Source organism: Scophthalmus maximus, chromosome 10 (assembly GCF_022379125.1).
Source record: "Scophthalmus maximus strain ysfricsl-2021 chromosome 10, ASM2237912v1, whole genome shotgun sequence".
Lineage (NCBI taxonomy): Eukaryota > Metazoa > Chordata > Actinopteri > Pleuronectiformes > Scophthalmidae > Scophthalmus > Scophthalmus maximus.
The window spans coordinates 7,194,465-7,211,951 of record NC_061524.1 but is presented as its reverse complement, the minus strand read 5'-3'; the positions used below and the strand labels follow the sequence as shown (position 1 = coordinate 7,211,951).

The window sequence follows — 17,487 nt, the reverse complement described above, 5'->3', positions numbered from 1 at the left end:
TCATTTTATTGTTACTCCAGGGGGCCTTAAGTTGTACATTTACCTTCCCAGCTCTACTTCACGCGCGTGAAATGCGATGTGTGAAACTAATTCCATTCATCGACGTTATCCGCTCAAAGAGCCCGCGGATGTTCGGACACTTTTTAAAAAAAAACAAAAAAAACCTATTCTATATATTCATCCTGAACGGACTGTGGGCTGTTTCTCGCAGTTTGGTTGAACGACAGTGACGGAACTGCAAGTGCCATTCATTTGCCTGTTGCTTGTAAGCTGGTAATTTTCCACCAGCCACGAGTGGGCGTGGTTACACGATCGCGAACGCACGGGGTTACAAAAAACGACCTGGAGGAGAATTCGTTCCCCGAATGGGCAACAGCGACAAAGTCAACGTCGGGCCGCTCTGTAACATATAGTGTCCGCAGCGGTGTCAGGTCGTCGTAATGTGCACGCGTGTTACATTGTTGCCAGTGGAGAGACATATTCAAGAGAGCGCCGCTGTCAACTGAGGATGCAAACATGACAGCGTTTTGTTTTTTTTCACCCCGCGTCTCTGTGGTCACGTGGTCCAGCGCGCTACTTGATGGAAAAATACTGGATTTGGTGTGTAGTGGAGACAGTACACAGCCCAGTAAAGTCATTCAGGGGGGCTTTTTTTTCGAAGGGCGTTGAGTCCCCTACCCAGCAACACTGTCCACCACTCATTTCTTCAAGTCTGTGATACGTGTGCAGGTCCTTTTTGTGCACGTTGGATTTAGTCCTGAAAACCTTCTTTTTTTCAGCAGTGTCATTTCACAGTTGCACATTGGTCATTGTAATATTTCAGTTCATTGCATATGCACTGTGACCACAAAGTATGTCATAATTGATTACATGGTGGGTGGATGTCATATACCATATCATGTATATGTCCCTAAATGAAAGTATAACCTAAAATCATGATTTGAGTTAAAGATAGATAGATATATATATATAGACATACCATGTCAAATTCAAGTTATCTGTTATCTCACCTATAGTATCAGTGCATTGTCGAGTCGCTGTCCTTGGATCGGCCTCACACTCCAGACAGTTGGCCTATATCTGAGCCTTTGTTATTAACAAACAAGATTTCAAAGCCTATTATCTCTGGGGTTGATTCATGGATGCCATTTGCTTTGCCCTCCATCCCCATCCTCACACGTTCCTATAGTCCTCTACCTGAGCAATAGATGAAAAGCGCGCTCATATCCAGATACAAATAAACATCAGCTCAGTTTTTTAGGAATTCAATAGTCTTGGGAGGGGGAAAGTTTAGTTTATGACAAACGGTATGTGGGATGAAGTATGCTCATCCTCGTCCCATGACTGGCACTTTGACTGCTGTGGTTTATCATTTACATGTACTGTATGCTCACATTTGTCCAAACTTAAGGATTTGACTGTGGTATAAGATTTGCAAACAAACTCGCAGGGTAGGCCATGGCCTCCGTTATTTTTATGAAATGTAATCCACGGTGTAAGGTGTATTTTTTTAATTTAGCTCTGAAATGAGATCTAAAACCATTTGAATGCAAATACTGCCTAATAAACCTGCAACTAAGTATGTGTGTGTGTGTGATCTCTGTACAATTGTCATAAACCTGAAAATGTATTGGGTATAGTCAGTTATATTGAAGCAATAGTGATTTAAAAGGTGGCTTGACTCAGGCCATTAAAGAAAAGTTATTTTTTTTAAAGCCGAAACACAACATATTCAACATAGCCAAAGTTTTCAATATTGCCTTTCCCTCAAAATACTTTTATAAGTTTACATCAGTCTGATATTGTTAGTTCTGTTAAATTCACATAATTTCGTTCAGAGTGATTTTTTTTTTATCAAAACGTCAACTGCCTTCAGGCCCTCACTGTCAACACAACCGTGCTCCCGTCTCTCTTGGTGCAGTGCTGGAATTCACTGTTAGACATGTGTGAAGTTTGGAGGTAAGCAACCTCAGCCAGGCGTAGGCTGGTTAAATCTTGTTCTGTCTGGTCAGGGCACGGTAGGCCATTTACATATATTAACATTGCACCACACCAGGGGGCTGACCTCCATGTGGCAATCAACTAAAGAAACTTGTAATTTGTTGTTCTGGCTCAAGCTGCTCTTGTACCGTTGCCTATAAACACTGAGTCTTGCCATGTAAGCTTAGAAACAGGGGCAGGAGAAATGAAAGCTGGTGCACTGTTTCAGAGATATTGCACAATAATGTGACATAAATGTCAAGCTGCCTTCGTATTCAGGGCTCCTGGATCTCACAAAGTAATGGAGGTAATTTAATGTGCTTATACTTGGAAATAGTTTGAGCAGGAAATACGATTTTATTAACAGGACAATGACACTACCTTGTGATCAGCCTGCTACTCCTGTCCATGCTTCAGCCAGGACATTATATAAACAAATAACAGCGCCATCTTCTGCAATGTAAGTGTTTAGAATGACTGCATCTAATGTGCGATCCTCGAGCGCCCTCTGCTGGCGAAACTGACTCAAACATTATCTCTCTGAAAGCCCCACTCAAACTAAAACGAGATATGAAATTAAAACATAAACTCAGATTTAAGTCAGCCAAACCTGTAATAAAAACAAATCCTAGAATGATTATGACTCCACGGCTGGTGTTTGCTCTTGTTCAGTGACACAAACGATCTAAGAGTGTTAACAGTTTTGACAGTAGCAGCACCTTGTCTCGTCTTCTTCTCTCCAGACATCGAAGGAGATTTGTGTCCTTTTCCAGCCTTAGAATGACACTGCAACCCGGCCAACAGATGTGGAGGGTGGTGCAGAGGCCACATCCATCCATCCAAAAGACTCCAATGAGGAGCATGGTCTGGGGGAGGACACAGAAGCAGATCCAACTCTCATGACTCCTACTGCTGAACCTCCTGACAATGTTTGCCTCTTGCCTCCTCCTGTGACCCCTGGTAATGAACCTCCTGCCAAAACTGCTTCCCAGGAGCCTTCAACCAGCCCACAGACACAGTCTGCTGTGGCTCCAGCTCAGCCACCTCCTCTGGCCCCTAATGCTGGTTCTCCAGTCACTGCTTCGTCTCCTCCACTCAGTTCTCTGACTCTCTCTCTCTCTCTCTGAACATCCATCCAAAAATAGCTTGGAAGAAACAGACATGTCTGCCTAAGTGCCCAACTTAGAAGCAGACCTTCCTGTGCCCCCAGCTTTTCAACCTGCTATGACCCTTATCACTCATCACTCCCTCGGGCCTGGGCGGTGATATACAGGGGTGGGTAGTAATGCGTTACAAATAACACAGACGAGTACAAAAAGTACTTTTTTTCAAAACTGTACACTTTACTGTTAGCCAAGTACATTTTTGAGCCAGTAATCTACTTTTTACTCAACTACATGTGCCATAATACCTTCGTTAAAATATATTTCAAAAGCCCACTGGGGAACCAGGCTCCAGCGCCACCACATCGCGTGATCTCTGCTGTTTGAAGGTTGAAGTAGTGCCGTGAAAATATCTCCACCACTACCTTGGAGGCCAAAGGTTCTCTTGGACTGCTTTCAGACATGCACTGAAGTCTGTGTAGCAGACCAAGTTAGTGTTGCTCTGCAGATTTTCCGGAATTTTTCCTTCCAGCCCCCCGAGTAAAAATGTCCAGACAGTGTCAGCCGGAGCCCATCCCGGGAGATTCACGGCGAGCAGGTGGGCGGCCGGTCACCAACTCCCGACCTGAATGTTCGGGAAATGTTCCTGCTGTTGTGAACGCATTTGACCGGGACAATCTCATGCTCCATTCCTCAAATGTGAACAGCAACTTCAGCAGAATGTCCAGACCCAATTTTCCAGACACTTTCCAGAGTTCATGTCTGAAAACAGCTTTGAATGTGATAATTGGTCTCATGATGATGGGAAGGGGACAGAGAGCTAGGATACTCGCAATTAGGACTCAAGAGAATGTTACCATAAACAACAATAAAAATGGTATGTTTGACTAAGGACAAACATAATATATAGGAAAAATTTACTAGAAGCTAAAAATAATAATCATTATAACTTTAATGTTGTTAGATCAGTCTCACTGAGATCAACAGAAGACAGAAAAAGCCTCCACTTAGGTGTCATTTAAATTACATATTTTATTTTTTGACTTTTAGCTTTCTTTAACCTGAAGGCATGCCACTGATATATATATATATATATATATATATATATATATATATATATATATAAACCCAAATAATGGGTCCAACTTTGGTGAACTTTGACCTGCAACATTTTCAGGCCTGTTAAATAGCAAGTCATCTTAACTCCTCAATAAATAATAAAATGATAAAATGTGTGAAATATTTGTCTTGCTATCAGCCGAGCTAAGCTAACGTGCTAATGAGTTTGTAAAACAATTATTATTAACTCGCTAGCTCTCAAAGCTTTATTTCCCCTCTAAAGTAACTTTGAACTAAATGTTATAAATTGTTGAATAAAATGCCAGACTTGAATAACAAAGAACGATGGCGAGAGAAAAATTGCACCAAAAAAAAGCTGAGAGTCATTTTTTTACTAAGTAGTTCTAGCTCAGCTGGCTAGCAAGTTAGCAGTTAGCTTGGTAGTGGGCAGAAGGAGAAACCCAGAAAGAAAGACAGAAAGAAGTAAGAGAGGGGTGAAAGGAGGTGAGGAGGAGGAAGGAGAGGAGGATAGGGATGGAGGAGGGAGGAGGAGGAGGGAGGAAGAAGGAGGGGAGGAAGAGAGGAGAGGAGGATGGAGGGAGGAAGGAGGAGAGGAGGAAGGGGGGAGGAGGGTGATGGAGAATAGGAGGAGGAGGAAGGGGAGGAGAGGAGGGAGGAGGGTGATGGAGGAGAGGAGGAGGAGGAAGGGGAGGAGGAAGGAGGAGAGGAGGGTGATGGAGGAGAGGAGGAGGAGGAAGGGGAGGAGAGGAGGAAGGAGGTGAGGAAGAGAGGAGAGAAGGAGGGGAGGAGGAAGGAGGAGAGGAGTAAGGGGGCGAGGAGGGTGAAGGAGAATAGGAGGAGGAGGAAGGGGAGGAGAGGAGGGAGGAGGAGGGAGGAGAGGAGGGAGGAGGAGAGGAGTAAGGGGGGAGGAGGGTGATGGAGAATAGGAGGAGGAGGAAGGGGAGGAGAGGAGGGAGGAGGGTGATGGAGGAGAGGAGGGAGGAGGAAGGAGGGGAGGAAGAGAGGAGAGAAGGAGGGGAGTAGGAGGGAGGAAGGAGGAGAGGAGTAAGGGGGGTGATGGAGAATAGGAGGAGGAGGAAGGGGAGGAGAGGAGGGAGGAGGGTGATGGAGGAGAGGAGGGAGGAGAAAGGAGGGGAGGAGGAGGGAGGAAGGGGGTGAGGAGGGTGATGGAGAATAGGAGGAGGAGGAAGGAGAGGAGGAGGGAGGAGAGGAGAGGAGGAGGGAGGAAGGAGGGAGGAGGAGAGGAGGGAGGAAGGAGGAAAGAGGGGAGAAGGAAGGAGGGAGGAGGAAGGAAGGAGGGGAGAAGGAAGGAGGGAGGAGGAAGGGGAGGAGGGAGGAAGGAGGGAGGAGGAGAGGAGGGAGGAAGGAGGAAAGAGGGGAGAAGGAAGGAGGGAGGAGGAAGGAGGGAGGAGGAGAGGAGGGAGGGGAGAAGGAAGGAGGGAGGAGGAAGGAAGGAGGGGAGAAGGAAGGAGGGAGGAGGAAGGGGAGGAGGGAGGAAGGAGGGAGGAGGAGAGGAGGGAGGAAGGAGGAAAGAGGGGAGAAGGAAGGAGGGAGGAGGAAGGAGGGAGGAGGAGAGGAGGGAGGGGAGAAGGAAGGAGGGAGGAGGAAGGAGGGAGGAGGAAGGAGGGAGGAGGAAGGAAGGAGGGGAGAAGGAAGGAGGGAGGAGGAAGGGGAGGAGGGAGGAGGAGAGGAGGGAGGAAGGAGGAAAGAGGGGAGAAGGAAGGAGGGAGGAGGAAGGAGGGAGGAGGAGAGGAGGGAGGGGAGAAGGAAGGAGGGAGGAGGAAGGAGGGAGGAGGAAGGAGAGGAGGGAGGAAGGAGGGAGGAGGGGAGAAGGAAGGAGGGAGGAGGAAGGAAGGAGGGGAGAAGGAAGGAGGGAGGAGGAAGGAAGGAGGGAGGAGGAAGGAAGGAGGGGGCGGTGAGAGGCAGAGCTGTGATGCAGACAGCGAATCACATGAGCGCGGATCTGTTTACAAACTGAGCAGAAGGCGAGACGAGGAAGAGGAGATGAGGACAGCGACCGTGAGAGGAAGACACGGCACAGAAGAGAGAGGAGCGAAGCCTGGCTCGGAATTAACCTCGGCCGGACTGTCTTCGCGTGGGTCGAACGCGGTCCTGTGTTCGCGCGGCGCAGGAAGTCAGACGAGGGGTAAGAGACGAGGAGCTGCCGCTGCTCTCCACAGGACCGTCACCGGGGCCGACCCGCCCGGGGGGAACCCATCCATGTCCTTCCCTTTGTCCCTCCATACTTGGCCACGGCAGGTTTCTCTCGGCTGGCGACGTGGAGATCTGAACAAGAGAAGGAAAAAGTGACAGAGGAAGAGAGCGAGGAAGAGAAAGGGAGGGGGGAGGGAGGGAGGGGAGGGAGGGGAGGGGGCGCGTTCGAAACAATGTTTTGACGAGGAGACAAAGCAGAGCAGCTGTGGCGCGTGCTCCGCCAGAGGTTCACGACCGACACATCCTGGATGTTGGAGGATAATCATCTCTTTTTTTTTGTTGTTGTCAGTGACATTGGTGTCTTTTTCATCCTCCACCTCCAAGGTTAATCTCCAAGACGGGGTTTCTTTGTCCTGCAGAAGGGGGTGTCCAAGAATCTCAAGGTGGATGTTTGCTTTAGTACATTGTCATCATCATCATCATCCTCATCATTATCATCATCATCATCACCACTGCTGACTGAATAATCACTGTTCAGTTGAGCAGCTCGGTGTCCTCTTGAGGAGCTGGACCCTCTCATCAGGTCTGCTCACTCCAGACCACAAGGAGATATATCACTTGAACTTCAAAGGTTCAGTCTCTTTTATCTAAAAAAAAAGAAGAAGAGTTTTGTGGAAAATCAGAATTTGTGATATTGGAGAGGTCACAAACCCCTGCGACCTTTTCTGGCTTTGCCATCTGAACACCTGCACATTTAATGCATCCTGTCAAATGGTGTAACGGTAAGTTGCCAGCGAAGGCCTTTTCTGCTAGTTCAAACTTGGTCAAGTTAAAACTTCAAGGTCCCAGTGTGTAGGGTTTAGGGGTGGGGGTCTTTTGGCAAAAGTGGAATGTTATATCCATAATTTTATTTTCATGAAGTGTATGACCAGTTGAAACTAAGAAAGTGCGGTATATTCTTAAACTTGAGAATGAACCCCTTATACATAGGGAGCAGGTCCTCTTCCACAGACCGTCGTGTTTCTACAGTAGCCTATGAGGGACAAACCAAACATTGACTCGAGCGCTGCGGGCCTTTGATGTATTTATGTCACCTGGAGGCCAGCATTCTGTGGGGGGGTTCAGTTGGTTAAATGAAATTTATTATTGTGATTATTATTATTGGTTGCAGTCTTCACCACCAACATTACACACTGAACCTCCAATTGTAAATTGCTAATTTACATTTACACAGGAAATTTAAAGTGGGAAACACCCCAGTGCTCTATAAATTAAATTTATTATTATTATTATTATTATTATTATTAAGCCAACTTCCTGGTAACTGTATCAAAGTGCTGTTTAATATACAGGAAGGTTACAAAATGTGAAGCCACAGACTAAATAACACCTATTTATTAATTTATACCTTTATATGACCTTTATAAAAAGTAATTCCAGAGCTTCCACTGTTTCGTAGCAGCCGACTGACACGCCGGCAAGCAAAGACATTTTAAGATTAGTTTGAAAACAGGCTACAACTTTACACACAAGCTTACAAAGTGATTAATGAATACCTAAATTCTAATGTGAAATTTAAACTGTGAAACTAAAAAGTTAGAGTATGACCTAGAAGAACCACGATTACACATTACATGTGTTTATCATGTTTTACCACTGACTTGACAAAAATATGACCAAAAATATATTACAAACCAAAATATCCTATGGAGGGAGGACCATTTTGGATATCTGTCCGAAACACAAAACCAAAGCTACCATTCCTGTTTAACAGTGTTCAGCTACAACCTTGCTCACACTGTACATTTGCTCGGTGGCCTACCTTTCGGTGCTTCACTATCAATGATTCACCAACATCGTGCTAAGATTACAGCTGCCTACTTCTTTAGCCAAATCTCCCCACCCCCATCCACTGTACACCAAAACTACACCCCACTGCCACGACCGTTGTCCATGGAGAGGTTGACTTTTGCACCAGGACGTCAACAATCACAGAAAGAGTTGTGGCACTTGTCCTGAAGAAAGAGTTAACCAGTGCAGCTTAAAGCTGACGTGCATCTCAAGGAATGAAAAGTGCCATTTTCTAGCCCCTCAGGCTTAGTACAGCTCTCAGGCCAAGCCGCAACACAAGTGGGACACATTCCTGTGTGTATAAGGATGTATTTCTCAGTCACCTCTTTAGTTAAAGCAAAATTATAAGTTGGGTTCTGCCATGACTGTTACTTACACACCACCCTTTACACGTGCACTCAACTTTCACTCAAGTTTCAACAACTTTGTGCAGCTCAAGAATGTCATGAAAGTGAAAGCAGTATTACAGTGCATCTGTGAAACCAGAGGCTTCTCAGATGCACTGTGGATCCACTGTGCCAGGCCTTACAAGTTACACAGATACGGCCACACGCGTGCACCTCCTAAAATCCAACTCCGCATCCTTGCCACAGGAGGTGGACCAAGGCATTGTCTGGTAATGGTATTGCCATTGACAGGACGATGCACTTAGGCATATGTTTGTCATGAAGACGGGTGTGGGCCATGCAAAAACAATGGCATGTGGGCTAATATCCCACCAAGGGGACAAAAAGATGACAATGTACATAAAGTGACAGGCCGTTATAGATGACCTCATTCTGGTGATAACAAGTGACATGTAATTTCTCTTTAATCTTGATGATCAGAGCTACACGGCCAACCCTGCACTAGCGATGTTTGTCCTCACTGGTGCCGCACAAAAAGGCTATAAACACAAATTGGCTTTTAAGATTTTAATGGCAAACATGTTTGTTAAGTGTCACATCTAGTGAAGTTGAGCAATTGTTTGAATAATTAGCTGATGTACGGGCTAGTTTTTTTTAGCCTCAACCAACTCCTGAGGGAAATACTGTATCAGACTATCAGACAGATGCTAAATGTCCCACTGTATTCACCAGCAGACTGCGTACTTTGTCTTCTGCTGGGCAGGTATATATACAGAAAGTCTATCAAAGCCATTTAGCTGAAAACAGCTGTCTGCTGCATCTGGTTAAGTTGAGCGGTGAGACTTTTTGACTAAAGGTGCTCCCATACTCTGCCGGAGGGCGATTGCAGAGTAGGCTGATGATTCCTTGTGTGTCTGTCGCTAAATGTGATGCCTGTCACATTACACATTTGATTAATGTAAACAGTTAAATAATCATGTCTTTCAGAATGACGTAAAACATGGAAACCCACATCCCTATGAATTTTTTCCTAAAGATTTATGCCAGAATCTTCTGTCATCTGTGAAGCGTGATGTGTTCTTTCTTTGTGATTTCTGCTGGGACTCCAAATGCCTCATAATGAAGGCTACAATCCTCTCAATTGAATTATCTGACTGTGGCCGTGTGTGACTGTTGCTCTTCATGTATAAAAATCTTCAACAGGCAGTTGAAAACATGAATGTGTATTTTGCATTACTACCGACAGTGGGCTACATTCATGACCTCCTTGTTCTTTGTGTGAAGACAAAGTCGACTCAGGACCCAGTTGGATTAGACTTTGCATACTGACCAATACAAACCTTTCATAAAATCCTCACAGTTTCTGTGGGAAGTTTGAAGTGAACTTTAAAATGATCATGATGATGTATGCATTCATTTATTTTTAATGATTTATATGCATATTCAATAGATAATTCAAAATGTCCTTTTGAATTGATTGAATTTTTCTGGCTTTCAGTCAAACACTGCTTTTTCTCTCTCTGTATTCATACTCCTGCGTCATCTTTTTCCCCGTGTCCCGTCCTCTCAGGGTGTCTGTGTGACGTTGGACTGCAGAACTCCAAACTCCACTGCAAGATGACATCCGAGGAGCTCTTCCACCTGCCGCTCAACATCTACATCATCATCCTGAGCATCGGCCTCTTTGTCCTCATGCTCAGCCTCATCTTCTGCTGCTATCTCTTCAGGTACGAGGCCGAGGTGGAGCTCCTCCACGAGTGTTGGATGGCAAACTGGACAAGTAACAGCACGCTCCTTAAAATCAGATAAAGTCATCCACTTCTGCCTAGAGACATTGTTCTAGTTCAACTCGTCTGTCAAACGTTCAGTGAAATGCCGAGTTATTTTTCTGAAATGAAGCTTCCCTAAATACTGCTTTGTCGTTTCTATTGTCCCTCATCCCATCTCTATTTAAGGATAGTTGCATATGTTTTTTATATGTTATATATGTATATTTTAATTGTAGAATATATATTTTTTTATAACTTATCATATAGAAACAATAATTAAGCATCACCATCGAAGCCTGAAGCATCAAGAGGCTGTATGACTTTAAATTGACATGCCATATGATTTCAACTGCACCTGAGTTTTAGTAGCCATTAGCTTACAGCCAACTTACTAACCAAAATGTAAATCTGAAAATAACACAAGGTCAGATTGCTCAATGTAAACAAAATTTTAAAAAAAAAGTCTCAATTTCTTAGGAGTGAGAGAATGATTCAACCACAGCCAGATCTGTCTTTCACATGGGTTCGCTGATATCAGCTGAAATTTCCTAAGTTGTATCATGGGCCAGTTTCACGAGTGCACGTCATCACTAATCTTCTTAAAACTCTTAATAGACTGGGTTTGAATATTGTGAAGAGCCACACTGTGCTGATGTAGGTCATCATCAATGCAGGGGCCTCTCGCGCCATAACAACGTGCACTATCTGTTGCTGGATAAAAGTTCAAGTGAACACTGCTTCAGGCTCTGACAGACTTGCTAGGGTTAAGTCGGTGTACTCCTGTTGACTTCTGGAAGAACCTGTTTAACCCTAACAGAGATGGTGTCCTTTAATCATCTAGTGTATTTTCTGTCAGCCGGATATTCGAAAAACATATTCTGCATATTTGGGAGTACGGTTTGTAGAGTTGGGTTCGCACCCAGGTCTTGGGTTAAGGCACATCAGCTAAGACTTTGGTGTTAACCCTAACCCTATTTTTATATTTTAAAAATTATTTTGTGGTTCACTTAACCCAAACTAATTGATTTATTCTTTCAACAATGCTCAACTTAACAAGAGTCATTTCAGTCAGAATTTTCTCATACTTGGACGTATTCCTGAAAGTGTTACAGATCTCAGATGCACAGGCTCTCGCTGGAATGTGGCGTTGTGTGAATTCCACGACTCCAGCTGATTTATGCGGCGTGACGAGACAAGTCCTGGTGAAGACAAATGTGGAGCTATCAGGCAAATTATAGAATTTTTATGAGTCCAAACTAAAGTATGATTTTTTTTTTGGTGTGTTTTACAGACTGAGGCGACAAGGTGCAAGAGAACAGTATGGCTACAATGAGGTAGTATGTCCACTTCCAGTTTGTCAAGCAACAGTATATCAGAGTGTATCATTCACCTTTTCGTGTCTTTTGAACTCCATGCACTTTGTGACAAATCCATTCTCGTCAACAGGTTGTTTTGAAAGGAGCGGGGAAGAAACTGAGCCTTCTTGGTGTAAGTCCAATACAGATCATATTCGATGTGATCTAAGACTTTTATGAAACAGTTGAAAGAAGCAGAGCTCCTAGACCAATGCTAACTGGCTAATTGGGCAAAAATGTAGAGAATACAAAGAAAGCAGTGTTTTTGTTTAAAGTCATCAACACGCCCACTAGCTCGCTGTGAATTTTCCAGAGATTTTCTTGCTGTATTCTCACGCGGGCTCATTCAAACTTTTGGCAGGAAACGTTACGTAAAGTGTCTGGAGCATTTGCGGACATTTTCGTTCACACCATACAGCCCCTGTGGAAAATGTAATTTTAAGTAAATTATGTGCGACGATTCTCAGTTGGAAGTCATATGTCTTTATTTCAGCCACAGGCCTTTGTCTCTGAAATGCTAATAAATAACTTAAGCCACTGCTGTCTGACATTTTGATTAGCTTGAGTGTCCTAAAAAAAACCAAGTCTACTGTCTTGAGTGTAGTATTGTGCACAACAGAAACAGGGGAAAGATAGGGAAGAAACAGAAACGGCTAACAACAAAACAGAAGTTCATCTTTCTTTTTGTTTAAACTACCATATTTGAAATTGGCAGTGGACATTTACATCTGACCTGATTTATTAACTGCTCGTTTCCCCCTTTTCAGCAAACATGTGCCGTGTGTTTGGACGAGTTCCGCAGCAGGGAAGAGCTCGGGGTTTGCCCATGTTCGCATGCTTTTCACAAGAAGTAAGTTCTACTGTACATTTTTGCTTTCATAAGCTCGGACAGCTGACTTGACACACACACACACACACACACACACACACACACACAGCTGGACTTATAAGTCACAGTCAAATGAAAAGAACTCCTGACTTGATTCATTCATGCAGTCAGAGAGGCAGTGACATCCGGGAAGGTTTTCCAGGGGTGCCCTTCGGAAAATGACAAGCAAATTCCTGACAACATATGTCCCTGCACGTTTGAAATGGAACAAGCTCTGTGCAACTCAGACCTGTTTTTGCCCTGCGGCGTAGGTGTGACGCTGACAGCAGGTCTTTTAGACTGGTGTGCTTTTATTTCTGACTGATGTTTCTCTATCTGTATCTCCAGCACCTGTAAACTGTTTAAATATCCTGCACGTCTTGTCGGATCAGTCCTGTTTTAAAACCGTTAACCGACCGCTGAAAAGAAACTTCTGTTTCATGTCTCGATTCCTTCCAGTTTCTACCTAGACGTAACTTCATGGACTTGAGGTGACCAAACATGCTAATACAGCCGGTGTTTCGTCCATCTACTTTTCCCAGGTGTCTGCTAAAATGGTTAGAGATCCGCAGTGTCTGCCCCATGTGCAACAAGCCCATCTGTCGCCTCCAGCCTGGCCCGCCACAAGCCTCCGACCGGCGGCAAAGCCTCCTGGAGGTCTGAGAGGGGGAACGTATGTCCGGCAGCACCTCAGTCGACACGAGTCCCTGTCGAGGGTCCTCTTTCACTGCCCGGCAGACTGTCATTTGAGTTCAATGTTTTGAGGCAGAGCTACCGTGGAAGAAGAAACGTTATAACTCGTAAGTACTGAACCAAAGAACCTACCAGCCAAAGTATCTAATGGGACAATGGTAGAGACTTTTCACTGATAACCAGATTAAGGCTTACTAGCCTACATACTGCAATTTACAGTACCCTACCTAGGCTATGCTAAAGCACAAGTGCCTTAATAAAGCTGCAGATCCTCTGAAGGCCACTGCATTCTAATTCAAACTGGGTAGATGGATGTTAACCAGCTAATTCCAGTTTATACTATATGTGAGTATTGGTGGCAGTCTTTAAACTGTTTCATTGGCCGGACTTTGACTTAAGGGGAGCCGTGTTTTTTTCAATTTTATTCGTTTGTCGGGATGAAACTTTTTTTTTTTTTTTATCTGCAAAGATTGACAGTCATCCAGGTCATGGTTATCCGTGGGATCTGGTTGTAGACACTGGAAGACGGTTCACCTCTCGTCCAAGAGGCGTGTTCAGTTTTGACTGACTGACTGACCCCAGGTATCTGACCCGGGGGGGGGGGGTATCAGACGTCACTTGGTTCGTTGGTGCCCCTGGCTGTTGTAACAACAGTTGTTACAGCTGTTGTTACAACAGTTGTAACAACAGTTGTTACAGCTGTTGGAGTCGAAGTGTTAACAACCATCAGTTTTCACCTGAGGCGTCTAAAATATGTTGATTGTTATCATTGAAGGAGTGTCCCTTATTTTTTAAGGTGTAGGTAAACGGACATGAGGAGTTGGCCCTCCTGGCCCTCCTGTGTGGAGCCATGCGTTTGTTTAATGGTTATTTACTTACAATGACGTGTACTTTCCTCGCAGCATTGTACTGCATGTAAATGCAAGTGATTCCAAATGGTTCACTTACTTTTTTCCTGCCACTGTATTCAAGGGGCGAGTGGAGTCAGATAATGTACTAACAGCTTTAGAAAATGTCCTTCTAATCCACACAAACAGCATTTTGGGAATGTTGGATGTGTAGTGTCACTTCTGTAACTCTGCTAATTAGATTATTTCTGCCTCCAGAGCAGCTCTGCCTCTGAGACATGACAGGGTTTTTTTTTTCAGTTTGCCCCATAATTATATTCAGCTCCACATGAATATGATGTGTCTTGGTCTTGGAAAGAGGAAGACTCAACCACCAGACAGCACCAGCTTCGAAGACATCAGAACCACCTTTGCCCTAGATTTGATGAGGAATGAGAGATGTTGACCTCTTTTACAATCAAAATGACCAGACATAATTAAGCGAAACAGGACCATTGCAAACTCAACAAGATTCAGTGGTGTGTGTGAGTGTTTTGGCTGTGCCGTAATCTTTCATTGTGTCACAATCAATCGGCTCCATCCCACAGTGTGTTGCCAAGCTGAAGGAAGCGAGTGACGCCCTAAAGACAAAACAGTTGAATCATGTGGGAGCTGATATTAAAGACAATTACTCGCATGCTTGTTCAACTACAATGAAAAGGTCAGAGGTGACCTCACCTCAAAAATTACACATATAAAATATATACATGGTTTTCAAGTTATTTTAAAGAAATGTTTTGAATCTTATCTGGCTGTCAATAAAGGCTATTTAGTATGTCAGCTAAAACACTTTGACATTTGTCAAACCATTGGATGCCATCGATGCCAATGAGACTGAAATGAACCGAGCATTCATTCATGTCTAAGAACTGTTCTGTACTGTGGTGATATAAATAGACACACTGCACTGATATGAAGAACCTGTATGAGCTGGTTTCTTGTCTGACTGAGGGGGTGCCCCACGAACACCATTCTCTATGTGTACCATGGAACATAGTATGAGCACTGTGTAAATTGTAAATGCTTTTTAAATCCGCTGACTTATGAAAATAAATATATCTAGTGTTTTGTTAGGGTCATTTGGATTCAAGTCTTTTTTTTCTTTCAAGTTTTTTACATGTTGCTACTTAAAAACTGTTTATTTGTACAGTTACGCCACTGCCCTATCAATTATCCTATTATTATTATATTAGCCCTATTATTATAAAAAAAAACTGTGCCAAAAAGTCCTAAATCAAAAAAAAAGGTTGCTGTTTCCCTTCTTCTGATGAAATTCAGCAGGCGGTATGTTTCCAGCCATAAACGCTGCCCTCTGTGTTCAGTAAAATTCTGTTTTCTATTTTAATAGCCTACTTATTAGCCTTTAGGGATGGCAGTGTTTGCCTGTTGGTTGGTCAGTTTGTCGGTCTTTCACTTAGGTTCAAATTGAAATTGGATTTCCATTAAATGCTGGGAATATATTCATGGATCCCACAGGATGAATCCAAATGACGTTGGCGTTCCCTGGACTTTTCCTCAGGTCATCCTTTTGCTTTTATCAGCCACCCCTTCTCTTCGTTGTACTCTCTCAACTCTTTATCTTCCTTCTTCTCGCAAACACTGAAGCACAGGCTTACCAGACCAAAAAATCTTCAGATCAATAGATTCATTTGAAAGAGGCTCTTGAGCAATTTTATAAGCAAATATGTTTCCCTCAAAAGTCTTAACAACACGGTCCCATATTCAAAATTTTGAATGAGGTGAGGTTAGGGAGGTTCAACCGCCTCAGCACACCCCGCGGCCTGTAAAACTGCGAGCTCACCAGTGAAAACAGACACGTTGTCAGGTAAAGTGTTGGAATTAAAAAAGTCAGCCATGTACACTACACATCCCGAATGCTGCTCTTCCAGAGACGTAATCTGCTCAAACTGTCTCTGAAGGTATTTCTTGTGCATGAGACTAAATCAAGTTACATCTTCTGTGAGAGCAACATCAGTGATCATGGTGACATGAGGATGCACATGACTGCAAAAATGTGCACCACAATACAAGACTCACACACAATGAGCAGATGTGTGGAAATCCCCTGGTCTATCAAGACACTAGGATGTTTACACAAGAACACAGTGATTGTGTTACGAAAGGTTTGGGGTAAGCCGATGTCACATTACTGACGATGACTTAACTGCATCACCTGTGGAGACACATGGGTCACTTGAAAAGCGAACAGCCCTACTAATGGGGATGTGTTCAACTGTATGTTCCTACAGGCGTCCTTTGGCAGATAGAAAGTAGTCCACAGTTCTTCGGAAAAAAACCTCAAAAAACATTTAACCATTTGATCATAAAAAGCCCCAGATATCAGCAAGCACTTATGGTTCAGCACACAAACAGGCTGATTATACCAAGAGGGGGATTTTTAGGAGATAAACACACTCATTATGAATGGATTCAGTCAGTTTACAGTATTGATAGAAAGCAAATCTGGCCTCTATTAAGCAGCAAAAAGACAAACGTTGTCCTTCTGTCCTGCCGTACAAGGAACATTTAAACTCCCATGAGGAACATTTTCTCCATGTCTATACAGCTGCAGCCTGCTGCGTAGTTATAAATCTGTCGGCTGCTCGCACCCGCTGATGCTCCTCAGAGATATAAGGTGCTACTGCTAAACAGGACAGGCCACATTATCCTCTCTCTCTCTCTCTCACACACACACACACACACACACACACACACACACACACACACACACACACACACAAACAGAGGTTGATCTGGTGCAACGTCATGCACAGCAGGCATATAGGTGAAGGACGGTGAAATGCTGCCGGTGCTTTGTGGAAGGTGCAGGACAGGACTTGTTTCCCTCACCTAATATTGGAGCTCAAACAAGTTCAAAATGAAAAAAATAAATACACAAAATTTTGCACTTAAACATGATTTGAATAGTGTCTGTAGATCCGAGCTCATCTCTGAACTCCCCAATTTAACATGTGATGCAAAGAAAACGGAAGGGTGATGTTTACACCATCTGTTCACTCTGTCCCAAAGGGATCTCATTCATTTCTAACAGCAGTCTTCTACTAAAACTGTAAAAACTGTCAAACCATTCCATTTCTCTATTTTATATACACTTTGAGCGCCCCCTGCTGGTAAAAATCAAAACACAACCATCTTCTCCATGCGTCACTCTTTCCGGAAAACACGTCATGGTGTCCTCAAAAAATAAATGTAAGAGCATCTGTAGAGCGTGTGTGTGGAATTATATTTTGCTGTATTTGATACGGCAGGTCGAATTCCAGTAGAGTCCCCTCATTCTGTGATTCGTGCAATTTTGTCAAATTAAATCCACCATATTGCTAAACGACATTCTTAAATATTGTTTCTCGATTTTATTCGTATTGAAGGCTTGAACAGTTTT

General features: G+C 43.8%; 1 protein-coding gene across 3 annotated transcripts; it reads left to right on the top strand.

Moving 5' to 3' along the window:
• The first annotated feature begins 5,984 nt into the window (after positions 1-5,984).
• LOC118284297 (RING finger protein 122) lies at positions 5,985-15,166 on the top strand. 3 transcript variants are annotated; one of them, XM_035607074.2, is made up of 6 exons: positions 5,985-6,309; positions 10,086-10,242; positions 11,576-11,618; positions 11,731-11,772; positions 12,407-12,489; positions 13,050-15,166. In XM_035607074.2, exons 1-6 carry the CDS (start codon positions 6,168-6,170, stop codon positions 13,168-13,170), a joined length of 588 nt encoding a protein of 195 aa, XP_035462967.1. In that variant the 5' UTR covers positions 5,985-6,167; the 3' UTR covers positions 13,171-15,166. The 3 variants fall into 3 exon arrangements, with proteins under 3 accessions (XP_035462967.1, XP_035462969.1, XP_035462968.1); XM_035607076.2 differs by having other exon boundaries at positions 6,164-6,760; XM_035607075.2 differs by having other exon boundaries at positions 6,164-7,099.
• The last annotated feature ends 2,321 nt before the right edge of the window (positions 15,167-17,487 follow it).

Bases quoted from the DNA above. Each gene is read 5' to 3' on its own strand.
- LOC118284297 (XM_035607074.2), top strand. From the start codon at position 6,168: ATGAGGACAGCGACCGTGAGAGGAAGACACGGCACAGAAGAGAGAGGA. The intron at 6,310-10,085 runs GTAAGAGACGAG...CCGTCCTCTCAG, and splicing joins CGCAGGAAGTCAGACGAGGG to GGTGTCTGTGTGACGTTGGA. The intron at 11,619-11,730 runs GTAGTATGTCCA...TCTCGTCAACAG, and splicing joins AACAGTATGGCTACAATGAG to GTTGTTTTGAAAGGAGCGGG.